This window comes from Hippichthys cyanospilos, chromosome 9 (assembly GCF_059441005.1).
Source record: "Hippichthys cyanospilos isolate Australia breed blue-spotted pipefish chromosome 9, RoL_Hcya_1.0, whole genome shotgun sequence".
Classification (NCBI taxonomy): domain Eukaryota; kingdom Metazoa; phylum Chordata; class Actinopteri; order Syngnathiformes; family Syngnathidae; genus Hippichthys; species Hippichthys cyanospilos.
In genome coordinates, this window is record NC_142377.1 from 8,968,104 (window position 1) to 8,985,091 (window position 16,988).

At 36.5% G+C, this 16,988-nt stretch overlaps 2 protein-coding genes across 2 annotated transcripts; both read right to left on the reverse strand.

The window, feature by feature from the left end:
- On the reverse strand, positions 1–5,786 carry eif4e3 (eukaryotic translation initiation factor 4E family member 3). The gene is made up of 7 exons (XM_088424646.1): positions 5,452–5,786; positions 3,998–4,070; positions 3,700–3,794; positions 2,774–2,834; positions 1,760–1,826; positions 1,514–1,669; positions 1–677 (listed from the first exon to the last, which is right to left on the reverse strand). Exons 1-7 carry the CDS (start codon positions 5,631–5,633, stop codon positions 631–633), a joined length of 681 nt encoding a protein of 226 aa, XP_088280772.1. The 5' UTR covers positions 5,634–5,786; the 3' UTR covers positions 1–630.
- A 2,034-nt stretch (positions 5,787–7,820) lies between these two features.
- prok2 (prokineticin 2) lies at positions 7,821–10,173 on the reverse strand. Its single transcript, XM_088423967.1, has 3 exons — positions 8,759–10,173; positions 8,094–8,219; positions 7,821–7,963 (listed from the first exon to the last, which is right to left on the reverse strand). The coding sequence occupies exons 1-3, from the start codon at positions 8,828–8,830 to the stop codon at positions 7,847–7,849; spliced, it is 315 nt and encodes a 104-aa protein (XP_088280093.1). The 5' UTR covers positions 8,831–10,173; the 3' UTR covers positions 7,821–7,846.
- Between the last annotated feature and the right edge of the window lie 6,815 nt (positions 10,174–16,988).

A 16,988-nucleotide genomic window follows, 5' to 3' on the forward strand; every position in this document is an offset into this window, starting at 1 on the left:
AAATGTGCAATTTCTGTTCACTTTAATAAAACAAAAGTGGAGTTCTACTTTGACCGCTCAGCATTAAAAAAATTGTCAAATGTGCCGCGATGGAACATTCAAATGGACATTTCATCGGGGACGCCTTTTAACGGCTGCGTATGGCTATCGGCTGCGTGGACTGATTCTCATCAAACAAAGTTTAACCCCGATGTTACAATTCACGTAAAACCGATGAAGGTACAAGAAACATTTATTCCAAAAAAAAAAAAAAAATCATTATCTGCGGTAACAAACTTCCTAAACTGCTTTGGTAGCTAACAATTGTATGAAATTGAAACAACGTACGAGTGGATAAAAACATTTCTCGATAACGTAGCAGCTAAGTTTACAAAAAAGAAATAACGAGCCGTGGTCTATGCGGGACAGTGACGTGACAAAAACCACCAGAAATCAGTCGATGCAGAATGCTTTTAGACGTACATTCTTTCAACGGTCGAAACACAACAAGGCATCAGTCTTCCGATAGTTACAAAAATATATTGGTAATACCCTTGATTCTCCTGTGGACAGTGTCGTTTAGCCAAGGCAGGTACAGTTCAGATTCCAAAACAAAACAAAAAAAAAACATTGAAAATCAAAGTGCACTATCTAACGTCTTGAACGTCCTCCTTCAAAGGCGTGATGTTCCATGTGAGCTGTCAAATTCCAAACAAAGATAAGGTGGTGAATAAAATGGCAGTGCAAAGACCAGATTTTACTCACGTTACATCTGCCGGGCCATAAACTGGATTGTTTCGCATTTGAAAACGAGCCGCGCGGTGAAATCGATGTTTCGCCAAAGAACGCTCGGCGAGTGGTTCGAAAGACGCTTAACTCGTTCAATTCCAGCCACTGGATGACTAGACCGGAGGTGTCCAAACTACGGCCCGCGGGCCATTTGCGCCGCCGCCTATATTTTGCGGCCGCGGCATATGCTTAAAAATACACTAGTATTATTGTTTATTTATTATTGATGTTTTCATATTTTCTATTATATTAATTAATTTTAGTATTTTCTTTTTACTTATACATCTATTATATATGATTATATTTATATATGTTTACACATTTATTTGTATATATTTTCTTCTTTTTTTTAAATAATTCAAACCTTTAAATAAATGTTTGTTGGGTTTATTACTTCACTTCAAATCGTAATTAACCAAAGTGAAGGGTGAAAATTGAGAATTTTGATATTTTCACCCTGTCCTATGTACAATCCAAAATATAAAAACCAGATTTTGTGTGCGCTTCTTATAAGCTGCAAACTCTCAAATCTGAGTGACATTTTCACCCAGTCCTATGTACAATCTAAAATGTAAAACCAGATTTTGTGTGCGCTTCTCATGAACTGCAAACTCTCAAATCTGAGTGAGCAAACTGGACATGATGGCAAATTCCTGTTTCATACACAGAGAATACCAACGGCTGTAATTTTTCTTAAACCGTATACTATTAGCATTTAATGACGGAAAATAAATGCCATACTTACATTTATAAAAAACGGCTTTAAAAGATATGTACGGGAGAAGCTCATTGATTTTTCCCAAAATGGTTGCTTCGTTCGCAAGAGAGGCATTTTTATTCCAAACTTGCACCACATCCTCCCGATCTCTGACGCTGACACTGACGCCGACGACCTCGTCATCTGGTGTTGGAAAAAAAAAAAAAAAACGTCAGTCACGGACGAAAGACGCATCCAAATTAGCATTCCGATAAGAAGATGTAAACGCAATACCTGAGGCGCAATAATCTGCAAACTGCTCCCCGATAGTAGCAAGTAACAATTCCTTCCAAACTGCAGACTGAGAAGAAGAAAAAAGCGGAAGCAAAACAACTCATTTCAGTTTGTCTTCCGCTTAATAGTACGTTTATTCTGAAAAAGAAGGTACACAGACTTGTATTTCTGACACAAATGCAATTTTCGAAAAACATCCTGCTTTGGATGGGATTTAGAGAAAAAAATAATGTGTTTTAGTATTCCTAATTTAACCAGTAACTGCTTTTGCCCGTAATATGCCGGATAGTATTATACGTTAAAAAAAAAAGCATAAATATTGTTTTCCAAAGCAAAACCAAATGTTTTGAGTCAACACCACGTCAAGAGAAATCGAAGAATATTTACCGCTGCGAACCTGAAACCAACAGTATTTCCATCATTTTTAATTCAAAAACATATCTTCACAATGAATCAATGGTCAAAATTAATTAATTTGATGAATGATTATTTGTTAAATAAACATTGAGTCTCAATTATGGCAAACTAACAAATGTAAGAAAAAAAAGTCACAAAGATGAAATAAAGAACTATATATATATATATATATATATATATATATATATATATATATATATATATATATATATATATATATATATATATATATTTTTTTTTTTTTTTTTTTTTAATACTGATAGTTTGGTTCCCAGAAAAGTACCGTTAAGTACGTTAACAAATCTTCTACATTTGCGGTAAAAAATTGTCTTGATACTGTTGCCTGTGTAAAATCAACACTATCAATACAATATTTCAGATATACTGTTAAAAATAAAGCTATTTTTACTGTAAAATACCAGCAACTTGGCTGTCAGAAAAATACTGTTAAATTACGGTTCACGCATCTTCTACATTTACGATAAAAAATTGTATTAATACAGTCCTGCTGACTGTGTAAAACCAACAGTATCAATAGAATATTTAAGATGTGACCTATTATGAGAAAAACCAAGCGGCTTTTGCAGCAACACCTACAGTGTTTTCTTTGGGCACTTTCATTTTCCACACGCCTCCTTTTGCGTTGCTCTCCTCTTCCCTGTTGGCAAAAATAAAACAAGAATAATACAGTATGAGCAATGTGACATCCAATCCACGAGCTCCGTCAAATTATCTACTGTACTTTTGTTACCTTATTTTACTGCATGGCAAATGAATAACCACAATCATTTTGGCAGCATTGACTATTTATGCTTAGGAAAAACAATAAAACATTTCACTGGGTCACTTATTGGGCACAATACTTAACCCATTGAAAAAATATATATTTTTGGTTTGACTTCACCTTTAAAGAAGTGATTAAAAGTAAAATTAAGAATAAATAATATAATAGTAAATCATAAAATAATGTTTAAAATAAATTGTAAATAATGTAATTATAGTAGCTATATTATATGATACAATTTTTAAAATGATAAATAAAAAATAATACAATAAATATAACAATAATAACAAAAATCATAATAAATATAATAGTGAATAATAAAATAATGTTTTAAATAAACATAAATAATATAATTTTAATAGATAAATAATGGAATAATACCATTTTTAAAACGAGAATTAAATAAAAAATGATAAGAATTAGAAATATAATAGTAAATAATAAAAATGTTTTTTCAAACAAATTATAAATAGTATAATTATAATGGATAAATGATAGAAGAATACAATTTTTAAAATGATAAGTAATAAATTATATACTAATACATATAATAGTAAAGAATAAATAGTTTTTAAAATACATTATAAATAACATAATTATAACAAATAATAGAATAATACATTTTTAAAAATGAAGAATAATAAATGATATAATAATTATAAATTATAATAATAATTTCTGCAAAAAAAGAATATGAAAAGTATCCTGAAACGAGGTATTTCTATGTTCACATATGTACCAGAGTGGCCTCCGTTCTCCGCGCATGAGGTGATAGCTGCATCTCAAAGGAAGGGCCGTGACTGGTGGGATGTTATTGTACACGCTCCAGAAAAGCTGCAAACAACAAAAAATACTTTGGAAAACTCATTTTTCCTATGAAAATATAGTATGAAATGTATCATGTATTTGGCTTGGGGGGGGGGGGGGGGGGGGGGGGGGGGTTCCACCAAAGCATTTCCAAAGTGTTTATTTTGCTGTGCTTCGGCAGAAATAGATTTTTAAAAGTCCAAAGTTCACTTTGAAGCCCCAATGCTTACCTGAACACTTTGCACTGTGTAGATCTTCTTCAAATTGGATTCGCATTCTGCTGCAGTTGTGCCCGGCAAAGACCTACGTCAAAGTATTCGCATCAATTTCACAAAACTAAAGACAAATTTCACTTTTTTTTCACTACACAACATCATATTTGTCACGCGTTTGCCTTATTTGCAAGTGGGGATACATGGAGCGAGATTTTCGGACCGGTCGGTAAATAGAACGGTGCATATGTTTTACTGGAGCCAGTTTTTGAATTATGTACACCCGATTATGTTATTTATTTTCAGTCAATTACTCCCTAATAATCATAAAGATGGGAAAGTATCACTACCAGAAACATATTGGCAGAATACCTGACCTTATAAGTGTTTATGAGATCGGCACTCACAATGAGAGTCGATACTAGTATCGGTTGCAGACTTGGAGGAGTTTAAAAAACTTCAAATGACAAAATAAAAGAACATAAAATTGCTAATAATTGCATTATTTTTTTTAGGAAAAATCAACATGAGGTTTCCTTAGAAATGGGAGGGGGTATGAAAAGTAGCATTTGTATCAGCACTTGGTATCGGTATCAGTGGCCACTCAAAAGCATTTGAAGGTGTTCAAAATTTCAATGCAGTAGGACATTACACATAAACAATATTACACGTTATTGATGCATTAAACATTGATAACGATAACATTTAGTAGTAGTAGTAGTAGTGTACAAAAAATGTCAGTCATATTACTGTTTGTTTTGATTATTTTTTTATTATTATCATTTATTTTATTATTGTTTATATTATTACAAAAAAATACAAATATTGCTCCCCAAATGAACTCAACGGTTCACAAAACTGCTCCACAAAAATATTATAATCATTTTGAGGCCTTCTTAGGATACCGTGCATCAAATCTAACAAAACAAATGCATGAAATGTTTTCATTGGAGTCATTACAACACACTTCAACATTTTGTTGATTCATGTTCCATTCAATTTGTTCTTTATTTGAAAAGAAACCCCCCCCCCCCCCCCCCCCCCCCCCTGTTCCTGTCGCAGCGTTAAAAAGCATTAAATTTGATTTGGTAATACCTGCAGGGGTCGTTTTAACATCTTTAGGAACCGATACTTTACGGTAGGCAATAAAAGTTGATATTCTAAGATAAAATATTCCAAGACTCCTTGTCTGTCCTCGTCGGGACATTTTGACTCCACAAGGTGAAGTTTTAACGATTGTCAATCACAACTTTGACGCCGTACTTTGCTTTTTCTTTTTCATGTTCGAGTTTGCGTGTCTAGTCTGCAGTTACAGAGAATCTAGGACGAGGACAAGTCAAACAGGGTCGTGCAACATTTGCTCCAGGAGGCCTGCTACAATAGCCGCAGCCTTCAACACTATTTCAGCCGGGCTCCCCCAGCAACCGAAACTTCGAATGACAGCGCGGAAATTGGCGATCAAACGGACTTACCTGTCCAACCAAAACGTCCAGGGCGAGTGCAATGGCAGCGTGGAGTTGTCTTCTCCTAGTCGGCGATTCTTTGTGATATTTTGATCCAACTCTTTCTCGTCTATATCGATGCTGTTTTCCGACGGAGAGCTCGGGGATCCTCTGTCCATTTGGAGGTCCGTCTTGCTCGCAGAAACCGCCATGAGAGCAGCTCGAATGAGGCGGATTCCTTTTTTTTCCCCGTGGATCGCTATGTTTTGAAAAATCAAAACAAAAACTCCCGGTTTCGTTTTATGTGCTGATACAGAAACGCTCTTTCCGCACACTGACAATGACGTCAGCGCGTCGCTGGCCAGACGTTGCAAAGATCGCAAGAGAGAACGAAGAGGTATTCCTCTGTTAGATTAGTTTTTTTGTTTTTGTTTTATTGCCTGCCGGGCGTTTCGGCAAATGCGCTTCCGGCTTGTAGCGGGATGAAGTTTATTAATGACGCAGTGACGTCATAAGAAATGTATAAATATACCAAGAATAAGAAGAATTTACATCAGGGGTGTCCAAACAGTACTTTCAGGGCCGCATACAGAAAAATGAAAGGGCCATGGTAATTATTTTTTTTTGTTTTTGTTTTATTGGTTCAACTTATTAATTCATACATATTTTGTGTTGTTTAACAGTCCAGACATTCAATCCTACATGTTTTTCTTCTGTGTGTTTTCAACTTCAGTAGTAAAACTAAAAAAGGGCCTAAAATTGACTGGTATTAAATTAAGTTATTAAGTGTGGGGTAGTTTCCGATGGTAATCCATTACTTTCATACTTAAAGTAATCTATTACTCAAGCATTTAATTACCTAAAGTAGTACACTGAAAATACCCGTTTTAGGCCCTCCCATAGCCAAAGACTTAAGAAGACACAAATCTAAATTACGTGGGATTGAATGGCTTGATTTGTTACAATTGATGCGGTAGACTCAGATTGTTTTTAATTACTTTTATTACTTTCCTAAAAAGTGTTTCTGGCCATGTCAAAATGTATTTTTAGCAGATTGTGGGCCACAAAACTGTGGATGGTGGGCCAAGAAATGACCCGTGGGCCGCAGTTTGGTATTCATTACATCAAAAATTAGCCCACAATTTCATTTATTGTAATGTTTTTAAATCTGAGAAACTTTCTAAATGGCAAATAATTAAATATTTGAGAAGATTTGGGGATGGTGAGGGACCCTATTGGTTACCAAAAAATTCAAATACTGCGAGTCATTCTTGTGACATCATATATTGGACCTTGAGAGACAACATAAAATGCAAGGAACTGGTTCTTGTTTAAAAATAAATAAATAAATGAATACTACTTGAAAAAAATTAATATGAATAATATTGGTAATAATAATAAATTATTAGTAGCAAATGTCATTTGTAGTATGTGTCACAGGTTAAAAATGGATCGCGGGCCACAAAAGTTCACTGAGCCTGAGTTTGGACACCACTGATTTAAATTCTCAAGTGTTTAGCATCGTCATATGTTTCCATCTTTGGTTTCGCCTGAGTAGCCACTTTCCCCATCTTTTTCAAGCTGCAACAAGTCAGACCCTCTTTTTTCCAGAAGTCTCAGGACCAGACAAGCGAATCGCAACGCAAGCTGACAAATGTGATTTATTTGGAAAAGTAATTTTTTTGAGTTGCAGGAACATGTTTTTGGTACGAGATGACAGGTTATCAATTTTAGGAGGAATTTGATCTGTGAAAAAACATGTTTACATATTTGTATTTTAAGTTTTTAACGCATATTTATATCAGAACAATGTTCCCTCGTTTATTGCCGGGTTTCATTCCCAAAAATGTTCACAATAAGTGAAATGTGCAAAGTAGAGGTTGAGATGTTGTTTGAATACATATTTTTGTATTTTTACTATATTTCCCATTTTTATACAATCTGTTATTTTTTCATTTACAATATGTTTTGGGGGTTTACTATGCTTGCTTCAATTTGTTTTCATTTACAGTATGTTGTTGTTTATTATAAAGCTTGTTTTTGATATAAATATTTTTTCTCATTTGTGTGTATATTTCATTTTACTGTATGCATTTTTTTCCTCTTCATTAATAAATTTGTCATCTATTTTATGTTTTTTTCCTTTTTTTTATTGCATTCAAAGCAGAAAAAAATATTCAAAAATATTTAAAAAATATATTTATGTGATAAATATCTGAATATTAATAATACCAAATAAATACTTTCATTATATTGCAATATATTTTAATTTCCTGAGGGTACAATCCTGCATTTCGGAACTGTGTGTCACACCGTATGGTCACCTGTATTCACGGTGTTTCTGTATCAAATATACCCCATGATTTAAAAAGAAAAAATTTAATGAATACATTGAGTGACCATAATTAAAGCAGCAAATGATTCTTCAGATGTAGTCTTCATATGATGATAGACATTTGGATTGTCCATTCTCTATAGTGATGCATGACAGGTTGGGAAGACAGGGGCATGTGTGATGAAGTCTTTTTCCATAGAAAGGAACCTGGGCAAAACAATGCACAATTTGCTTGATTGATCATGTGGAGGGGTTCAAAGGCTTCCTATAAGAATTATAACAATGGGAGAAGGGTATTTCATGCTTGAGATGGAAAAGTATGTTGAGCTGGTCTCACATTGTGGCTCATGGGGTGACATTCGTCCCCTTCGTCTCCCATCAGCGTGCACATACGCAGGTTGCGGATCCACAAACTCACCGCACAACACATCCCGCCTCCGCACTGCGAGTCCTTCTCACATGCCTGCGCGCACACACAGATGTGCATGCAACATTATATCCTCCTGAGAACCAGGCCATTTAATTTTGTCCACGTTTGTCTCAGAAAGACAGCAGAGTTCAATTGCATTCACTCAAAAACATGAGAAATCGCTGGAAAAAAACAGGATGTCCTTAAAAGGGCACACTCGGACTTGACTGAAATGAGTCAAAGGAAGACTACTACCCTTGCGTTTATTGTACCAATTTTGTACTGGCTTTTGAAGGCAGGATAACTATTTTATTTTATTTATTTATTTATTTTTGATTAAACCACTGAAAATGTTCAGTGGCATGAGATCTATCATGAGTCTGTGTGGGTCCAAACTGGAAAAATAAACGTACTCGTAGTTAAAATTTACCACGCCAAGCTGCAATAGTTTGGAATTTGTGGCAACAACATAATTAATTTTACAATTACAATGACAATTCCTTGAAAAGTAAAGAGTAAGTTAGTAAAGAGGTCTTCACAAATCTAAACGTACAAATGCGTCGTCTTTTGCCAGAGTAACCATTTGGACTTACCCCTGTGATTACGGCTGAAGATCCATGGGACACCAAGAGCAGGAAGAAGAAGAGCAGAACGAAGGACCTCATGATGAACCAAAGCTGACGCGGGAGCCAGACTTTCCACCGACTAAAGAGAAAAGTGACCCGGGGGAACGCTTATAAACCCAGCCCGCCATTCACAATCATTGTGACTCACTCACATCAGCAAAGCTTTTCAAATGAAAGAAAAACAGCAGAAAAAATATAACACCAATGGCTGTACACTATACTTGTGTCTTCACCACTCTTCGAGTTTGCGCTGACTGAAAAGTGCCAGCACGCTTCAACAGTTGATACACTCCATCCGGTAGTTTTTTTTTTCATCGTTACCTTTTCATATTCCAAGGCCGAAGCGTTCGTTTCATCCTTTCACATCCTTTTCAGTCGCGTTCCCGGTGAGAGGATGTTCATTTTCAATCATTAACATGAATGTGGGCTCTCACTTTTGTATGTATTGTTGCTATTGTTGCGCTCGCTCTGGTGGTTCACGACGGTAACATGTCCGTCAAAAAGCATCCAATTTACTTGACAAAAGAAGAATGAACACATACTGTAGGTACAAGGATCCTCTTTTACTTCATGTGGATAAGATACAGAGTTTACACTCTCAAAGCAGTTGGTTCTAAAATGACCCAAATTGAGTCAAAAAAGAACAAACAACTTTTTGAGTTATTTAATTCTAAAAGTTTGGTCAAATAAAAAAACCGGCAAACAAACTACTGTTGGCTCATTTGGGTCAAATGGGGTCCCAAAAAGTACTGACACAATGTTTTGGTTTATTTATTTAACCCAACAAGTTGGCTTGAATGAATAACCCACATAATAACCAATTTTTTTTTTATGACAGTTGGCTTCAAACCAAACCAAATTGGGTCCAAAAGGGGCCAAGGCCAACTTCTTGGGTAATTTGTTTGACACTTATAGTTGGGTCAAATAATGAACATTTAGAAAAAAAAAAACTCTTGTTGGGGTCATTAGGTCAAAAGAAAATCAAATTGGCTCCCAAAACGGCTAACCCAAATGTTTTATTTCAATTCATATAAAGAGAGAAAACACGGTTCAAATTGTATAGCTACTGGGTATATTGGCGGGATATAAAGGTGGGTGTTAAATTAGTCACTAAATAGCAGGAACGAGAGGGAAAAGATGTCTTACCCCATGAGGGCTAAGCCGGAAGTCACCAATCACACTGATTGATTGATTAATTGATTGACAAAATAAAAATCAACTTTCTTCCGTTGGCCTGTGTGTTTATACTCCTCTAAATTATTCTCACGTAGTGGCCATTTTGTGAACTGTAGGCCCTTGAAAACTCAAATATTTATCAGTTACGAATTCACTTGGCAAAATTGAGTGGTTTTTTTTTCTTTTTTAAAGGAAATGAAGGACATGAGAGCAGCTGCTGCAGAGCAAACAACACGAAATAACTTGTCTGAGAGTGTTAAAAGTTCAAGGCTACATGAGACTTTGCTCTTGGATTCGTTATTTTCCCCCAAACAATATAGCATTTTGCTAAATGTGCACTTGTACCCTCCATTGCGATATATATATATATATATATATATATATATATATATATATATATATATATATATATATATATATATATATATATATATATATATATATATATATATATATATATATATATATATATATATATATATATATATATATATATATCCACAGTAATGTAGGTGTAACACGAAAACAAAGGCAGCTAAGGGGTTTAACCCTAGGCTACATTACACTATTATGTTTAATCCAAGGGATGTGAGTGCAATTACCAATCATGTCCACTGGATAACGGTATCATGCTTTGCATGACTTTCAAGTGGTGGATATCGGTTCTCATTTAGAACTGCCTGCTCTACAACTAAGAGCAGTAACGACAGTTTCATTAACACTTGTATAAATTTCCTCCGTCACATACACTACAAGTGAAACAAAGTATTGCTGAGGTTGAATTTACTAAAATAAATAATAATAATAAAAATTTAAATAATTAGGGAATTCAAAAACTTCTATCTTACATTTCCTGTCAAAGAGCCAATCAGAGAAAGAATTCAAATTTGGTCCACATTCATTGTTTACTTGAAACGCATCCCAGCCATCACTCAACTTTCCAGGTTGGTGATATAATTGGTATGACAATTCACACGATAGCATTTTCAAAGTAGGAGGGCTATCCAAAGCGCCTGCAACACTGTAAAAGTTCAGGCCTATCATATCTAAAAAAACACAATGAATTGGCCCAGCTGTGGAGACCCCAAGGTTGGGTTAGCGCAAATTGTTATCATCATCAACAACATCTTCAACAAAACACTTTCTGGCAATACTGACAATAGGAAGCAGTATCCATCCATCCATTTTCAATCCCCGATCCTGTTCAGGGTCACTGATGAGCTGAAGCCTGTCCCAGGGGAGTCCAAGGAGAAAAAAAAATGACAAAGTCTACAGAGAAAAGGTCAAAACTTTGAGTAAATGTCAAAGTCGTTGTCAGTAACTCAATGTTAAATCTTGAATGCGTTTAGAAAAGGGCTGTCCAAACTCTTTCCATTGAAGGTCACATAAAGAAAAACAGAGAAATGAGGGCTGCTTATTTTGGTTTTAACGACTAATCATGGTGAAAATCACTAAAGCAAGCAATTACATGTTGTCTGTATTATTATTTTTAAAAAATGCTAGATTGAGGCTGTTTGTTTAAGGTAGTGGTGCCCAACACAGGGCCCGTGGGCCAATTCCGGCCCACATATGAGTTTAATCTGGCCTTCTAGATGATTTTGTAAAGTATAAAAAGGAGCTGCAGTTTAGTTTTTTCAAAACATGAATTACTTTAAAATGTTATTTGATGAATAGAAATGTTAATGTTTCCCAAATAATAGCGATGTTGTGCTTGTACTATTTATTAAAGAAAAGATTAATACATTTGGGACTAGGTTTTCCTCAAGAAGATGAAAGAAATTAACGAAAGGCTACTTTTTTCACACTTGTAATGGTGTCTCCCATTAAACCTTTATTATTATTATTATTATTATTATTATTATTATTATTGTTATTATTATTTAATTATTATACAGTATTTTTAATTAGCATTGTCGGGCCATTTCAAAGGTATTTTTGGTAGTGCTGAACAACAAAGTTTCATGAAGCATTTTTCAATTTTTTTTATTTTTTTTTCCCACTCTAGTTGGCCCTGTTCACTCTTCACTTTGCACGAGTGTTTATTTTTATTTTAATTTTTATTTTATTTATATTTTATTTTAAATACCACAAGTTCTCCATAAAGGTTAATTTTCCCATGACTGGCTACGAAAATGTGGATGGTGGGCCACAAAACACCCCCGTGCCATATTTTGGACACTATTGGTCCATATATATATATATATATATATATATATATATATATATATATATATATATATATATATATATATATATATATATATATATATATATATATATATATACTGTATATATATATATATATATATATATATATATATATATATATATATATATATATATATATATATATATATATATACTGTATATATATATATATATATATATATATATATATATATATATATATATATATATATATATATATATATATATATATATATATTTGTACAAATGAAATCATGTTTATCTTATCTTTATTTATCTATCTTTATTTTATGTTAATCATGATAAATATTGACGACATTGCATGAATGTCACCGCATGCAGCGGAATCATTTCTAACCAGACCTTGTTGACCTTGCCAAACAAAAGCGGTTTCCCATCATACATACACCTTTTTGCAGACAATAATCAACATTGTGCGTGAGTCATTCAAATCCACGGCTTCCCAGGTTCCTTTGCGACATCATCGCCGATGCGTTGGAGTGCAAGCGGCTAATTGCGTGGAAGCCATAACAGAGCCACAAAAGAATCCAACTCACCCCTCAAGGTCTAAGAAAAATGGAAAGTCAGAGCAGGAAAATAATTTCTTTTTGCAAGTGGTTTGGTTCCTTATTGTGTGTGAAGTGCTGCTTATGAAAATAATTCTTGTTGCATTGACGGAAAGACATAAGTAAGTCTGAAAGCAGTACGATTAATTTAATTACACTTAATCATGTCCGATTGGCATGGCTATTTTATGTCCATATTACCATAAAAATACAACTGAAATTATGTCACAAATAAACAGTACAATTACGTGTCTATCGGATCTGATCAAAGGCTGAGTCCTTTTTCTTTATTTTAGTTTTAGATCACGCTATTTAACTTCGATATAGTCTCCTGAGAGACAGCCTTTTCATTTGTGTCCACTGTTGTGTCCAATATGTCTTTGAAAGACAGCACAGTCACAACACATGATAATCATTGGAAAGAACAGGATGTCCTCTAATGAGCACAGTAGGACTTATTGGGGTAGCTTCAATCGGTCAAAAGCTATAGACCAAAAACTCTTGTCCACTACAGTGGACACAAATGAGAAGACTAGAAGATACATTTACATTTTAAATAAAATCTCAATTCATTTTGAATTTATTCTCAATGCACGGTTAAAAATGGTTTTATATACAAGGTTACGTCATCTTTTTTTCCAACCGTGACGTTGCGTCATCCCGTCACTGGGACTTCGTCTTTTTCGCTCAATGAAAGTTTTCTTATTTATTTCGGGACACAGAGCCGCAGTGATTTTTTTTCTCCTGTTTTTTTTTTATATGTATGTGTGCTTCAACCACAAGATGGCGCAATCGGACTAAAAATTCAAAGCTCCTGTCTGCATAACACTGACGTCACATGGAGACTGGAAATGCAGGCAAAAGGGACCGATGAGCGAATGAATGAATGGAAAAATGAACGAATGAATGGACGAATGAAAGAATGAATGAAACTTGTCTCAGTGCCTTGCTATTGGACCACCATTTGTGTTCATTTATGCATAAAAAACTAGTAACTAGTAAAAATAGTAAAAATATTTTGTCTTCTACGTAAATAATAACTTTAATCACAGCCACCAGTCCTGGATGATAGCAGCAAGGCAAATAATTGAACGGTTTATCACCTGCTTGTGTCCATGGCAGCAGCAGCAGCAGCATGAGGAGAGAAGAGCACAGCCTATTTTCACATTCATAGAAATCCTATCCATCAATTCCCAACAACAGACATGAGTTCCGATGCTGATGAAAAATATGAGCGCAGGCTGCTGCTATCTTTTAGCCAGCAGACACCGGCATCACTTGGTCTGTTGTGGGCCAACTAGGTGATATTAGTGGATGCCAGTGGCCAAGGACACCCCTATGAATTTGCTGCCTTCAATAGATTTTAATATTTGTTTCCCTGTCGTTGTTTTGTTCACGATTTCTTAATATGCTGGTGCCATGGATGGTTAAATAACGGCTTTATTGTTTCATTGTGAACCGCAAAACAGATTCTGTTGGCCAGAATTGCAGCCATCCACATTTTAGTGGCCCACAATATAGCCTAAAAATACATATTTGGCCTGCAATACGTTTCTGGTTACAGCAACATCGTGCTTACAACATGGACTGAACATGCCAGCACATTTAGAAAAAAAAGCAGCACTAACACCTAAACACTCTGATTGTTAGGAAATTGCACCAACACAACAGTAACATGCATGGATGCGTTTACTAGTGCGTTTAGAGTGCCCTCTTGTGGTGTGTTAAATATCAGTTTTGAACATGACACATACACGCTCGCATTGTTAAAAAACACAACATTAACATGCCTGGTGCATTTATTTGTCAAGAGTGTGTTGGGTAAAATAGCAGTTCAACTCAAATCAATACTTCCATAGCATCTTCTTCTTGATTAGTTTACTGGGAGAATGCCTCTTATTGGCTTCTAAAAATCCTGCAGATAAGTCACACTGGACTATAAGCCACTTATCGAGTGAAATTTATTTTAACTGTTCCCTCTCTGGCCACCCCAATGAAAAAAAACACATACTCACTCATACAGTTAGAATACTGCACCAACACAACAGTAACATGTATGGTGTGCTTACTAGTGAAGTGTGCCCTCTTGTGGCGAGTAAAATTGCAGTTTGAGCTCAATATCTATCGTTCGATAGGATCTTTTTTTGTTTCAATTTGTTTACTGTAAAATTGCCTCCTGGTGGCGAGTAAAAATAGAGTGATACTTTTTTTAAGTATTTCCTCTCTGGCCAACCCAATGAACGTAACACATACACACTTCCATTGTTAGAATACGGCACCCTGACAACAGTAACATGCCTGGTGTGTTTACTAGTGGAGTGTACCCCCTTGTGGCGAGTAAAATTGCAATTCAAACTCAATTCTTAACACTTTGATAGGATCTTCTGCTGTTTCGGTTTGTTTATTGAGAGATTTCCCCCTTGTGGCTTGTAAAAATACTGCAGATAAGATGGGCTGGACTATAAACCACGAATAGTCCAAAATGTACTTTAAGTGTTCACTCTCTGCCAAGCCAGTGAGAAAAAAAAGGCACCTACATTCCCGTTAGGTTGAGATTTGCAGGCGGGGCCAACATTGCTTTGCTGCAGCATTCCATTTAGTGCCCGTACCCCCAAAATCTCCTCTTGGCGCAACAAAAAAAACGGTGTCATACACGCATCGGCACGTAGCGGCGAGCGCATAAATGATTCACAGGTGCTCGGCAGGAGGGACGCTCAGGATGCAGCGCCGAGGCTGCCAGCTGGCAGCAGACGCTCGGCTTCCAACGTCTTTGCGAGGAACATCCCGCGCCACGCCCACTTATGCATCCAGACGGCCAAGTAAGACGACGCGCTCCATCTCGTGAGACGAGATCTCGGCCCGGGCGTAATCACAGCGGGCCCTCACTTGCCGATTTAATATCCCAGCAGAAGCAGCTTTATTTTCCCCGGGCGTCTCCTCGCTCTTCTCCTTTGTTATCTTCATTACGAGTGGCCGTGGAGGAGCTCGGCGCGGATGTGACAGCTGCGAGATGCTTCGCTGCCGCGCTTCTCGTCCGTGACCGGCACGCGATCGGTGGAGAACTCGCGCGGGTAAAAAGAAAAAAAAACCGGGGGAAATTGTCAAGAGAAAGTCGAGGGCAGGGGTCCCCAAGCGGTGGTCCGCGGCCCGTTACCGGTCCGTGGATCAACTGATTCCGGGCCGCTCCAAAAATAATTATTGCCGTTTTATGTTTGATCAGGTTGGCACGGTGGATTACTGGTTAGCAAGTGTGCCTCACAGAGTCCTGAATTCAATTCCGGCGTGTAGGGTTTGCATGTTCTCCCCGTGCCCACGTGGGTTCTCTACGGGCGATGCAACTGTGTTTCTGCTCTTGGTCATTTTTTTTTCTGCAATGTTTTTGTTCATTTTGTTTTCTGAAATGCAAATGTTTCTCATTTTGCACTTCACAGCCACTGTACAAAATTTGACACGATGGAAATTCTCACCTGTCATCAACAATGTAAAAAAATAAATAAATAAATAGATTTCCTCCTTGTTGTCATTTGTTTGCAAGATTTAGCCTCTTTCTTAACCAAGACAGGAAACAATAAACGAGTTAATGTGCCGGTCTGAGAAGGAAGCGACTTGCGCCTGCTTCCGATTGGAAGATCTCATCTTCAGCCAAGTCTTCTTCAACCGTAGAATCATCTTGTTGGGAGCTTTTAGGGCAAACACTGACCTGGGAATGGATTTCCTTTTACCTTCCAGAGGTAACAATTGACAGTCCGGGGTCAGCCAAATGAATGAGTTGCCGTTTAGCCTTCCTCGCCGCTCGGCTGAGCGCTCACTGTTTTGTTTGGAGGGCTCCCAAATGGAAAGCCGCATTTGGAGCGGGGCCAAATTGTCAGCCTCGCGCGAATTAGCCGGTGAGCGATGGCCGCTGCCAGCTTCAATATGGGGGGGGGGGGGGGGAGTGCGGAACATAAGCACGCGCCGAAACTGATTTCAACTATTTAAACTCACATAAAAACTCGTAAAGCTGACTCATGATTTGCAAAAGCAGCTTAAAACCATGATCAGACAAGAGCATTATTAGTACGTTATTTGGGGACATTTTAAGTTGGGATCATTTTCAACCTCCATGTGTCCGCTTTGCCCATGCTGATATTGTGAGTGCACGATTGCTATACCACGCGTAAAGGAGTTAGAGAAGCTATTTTGATCGACCATAATTGGAGCCGACTGCGATCACACCCACAACGGCGCAGCCTTTACACCCACAATCT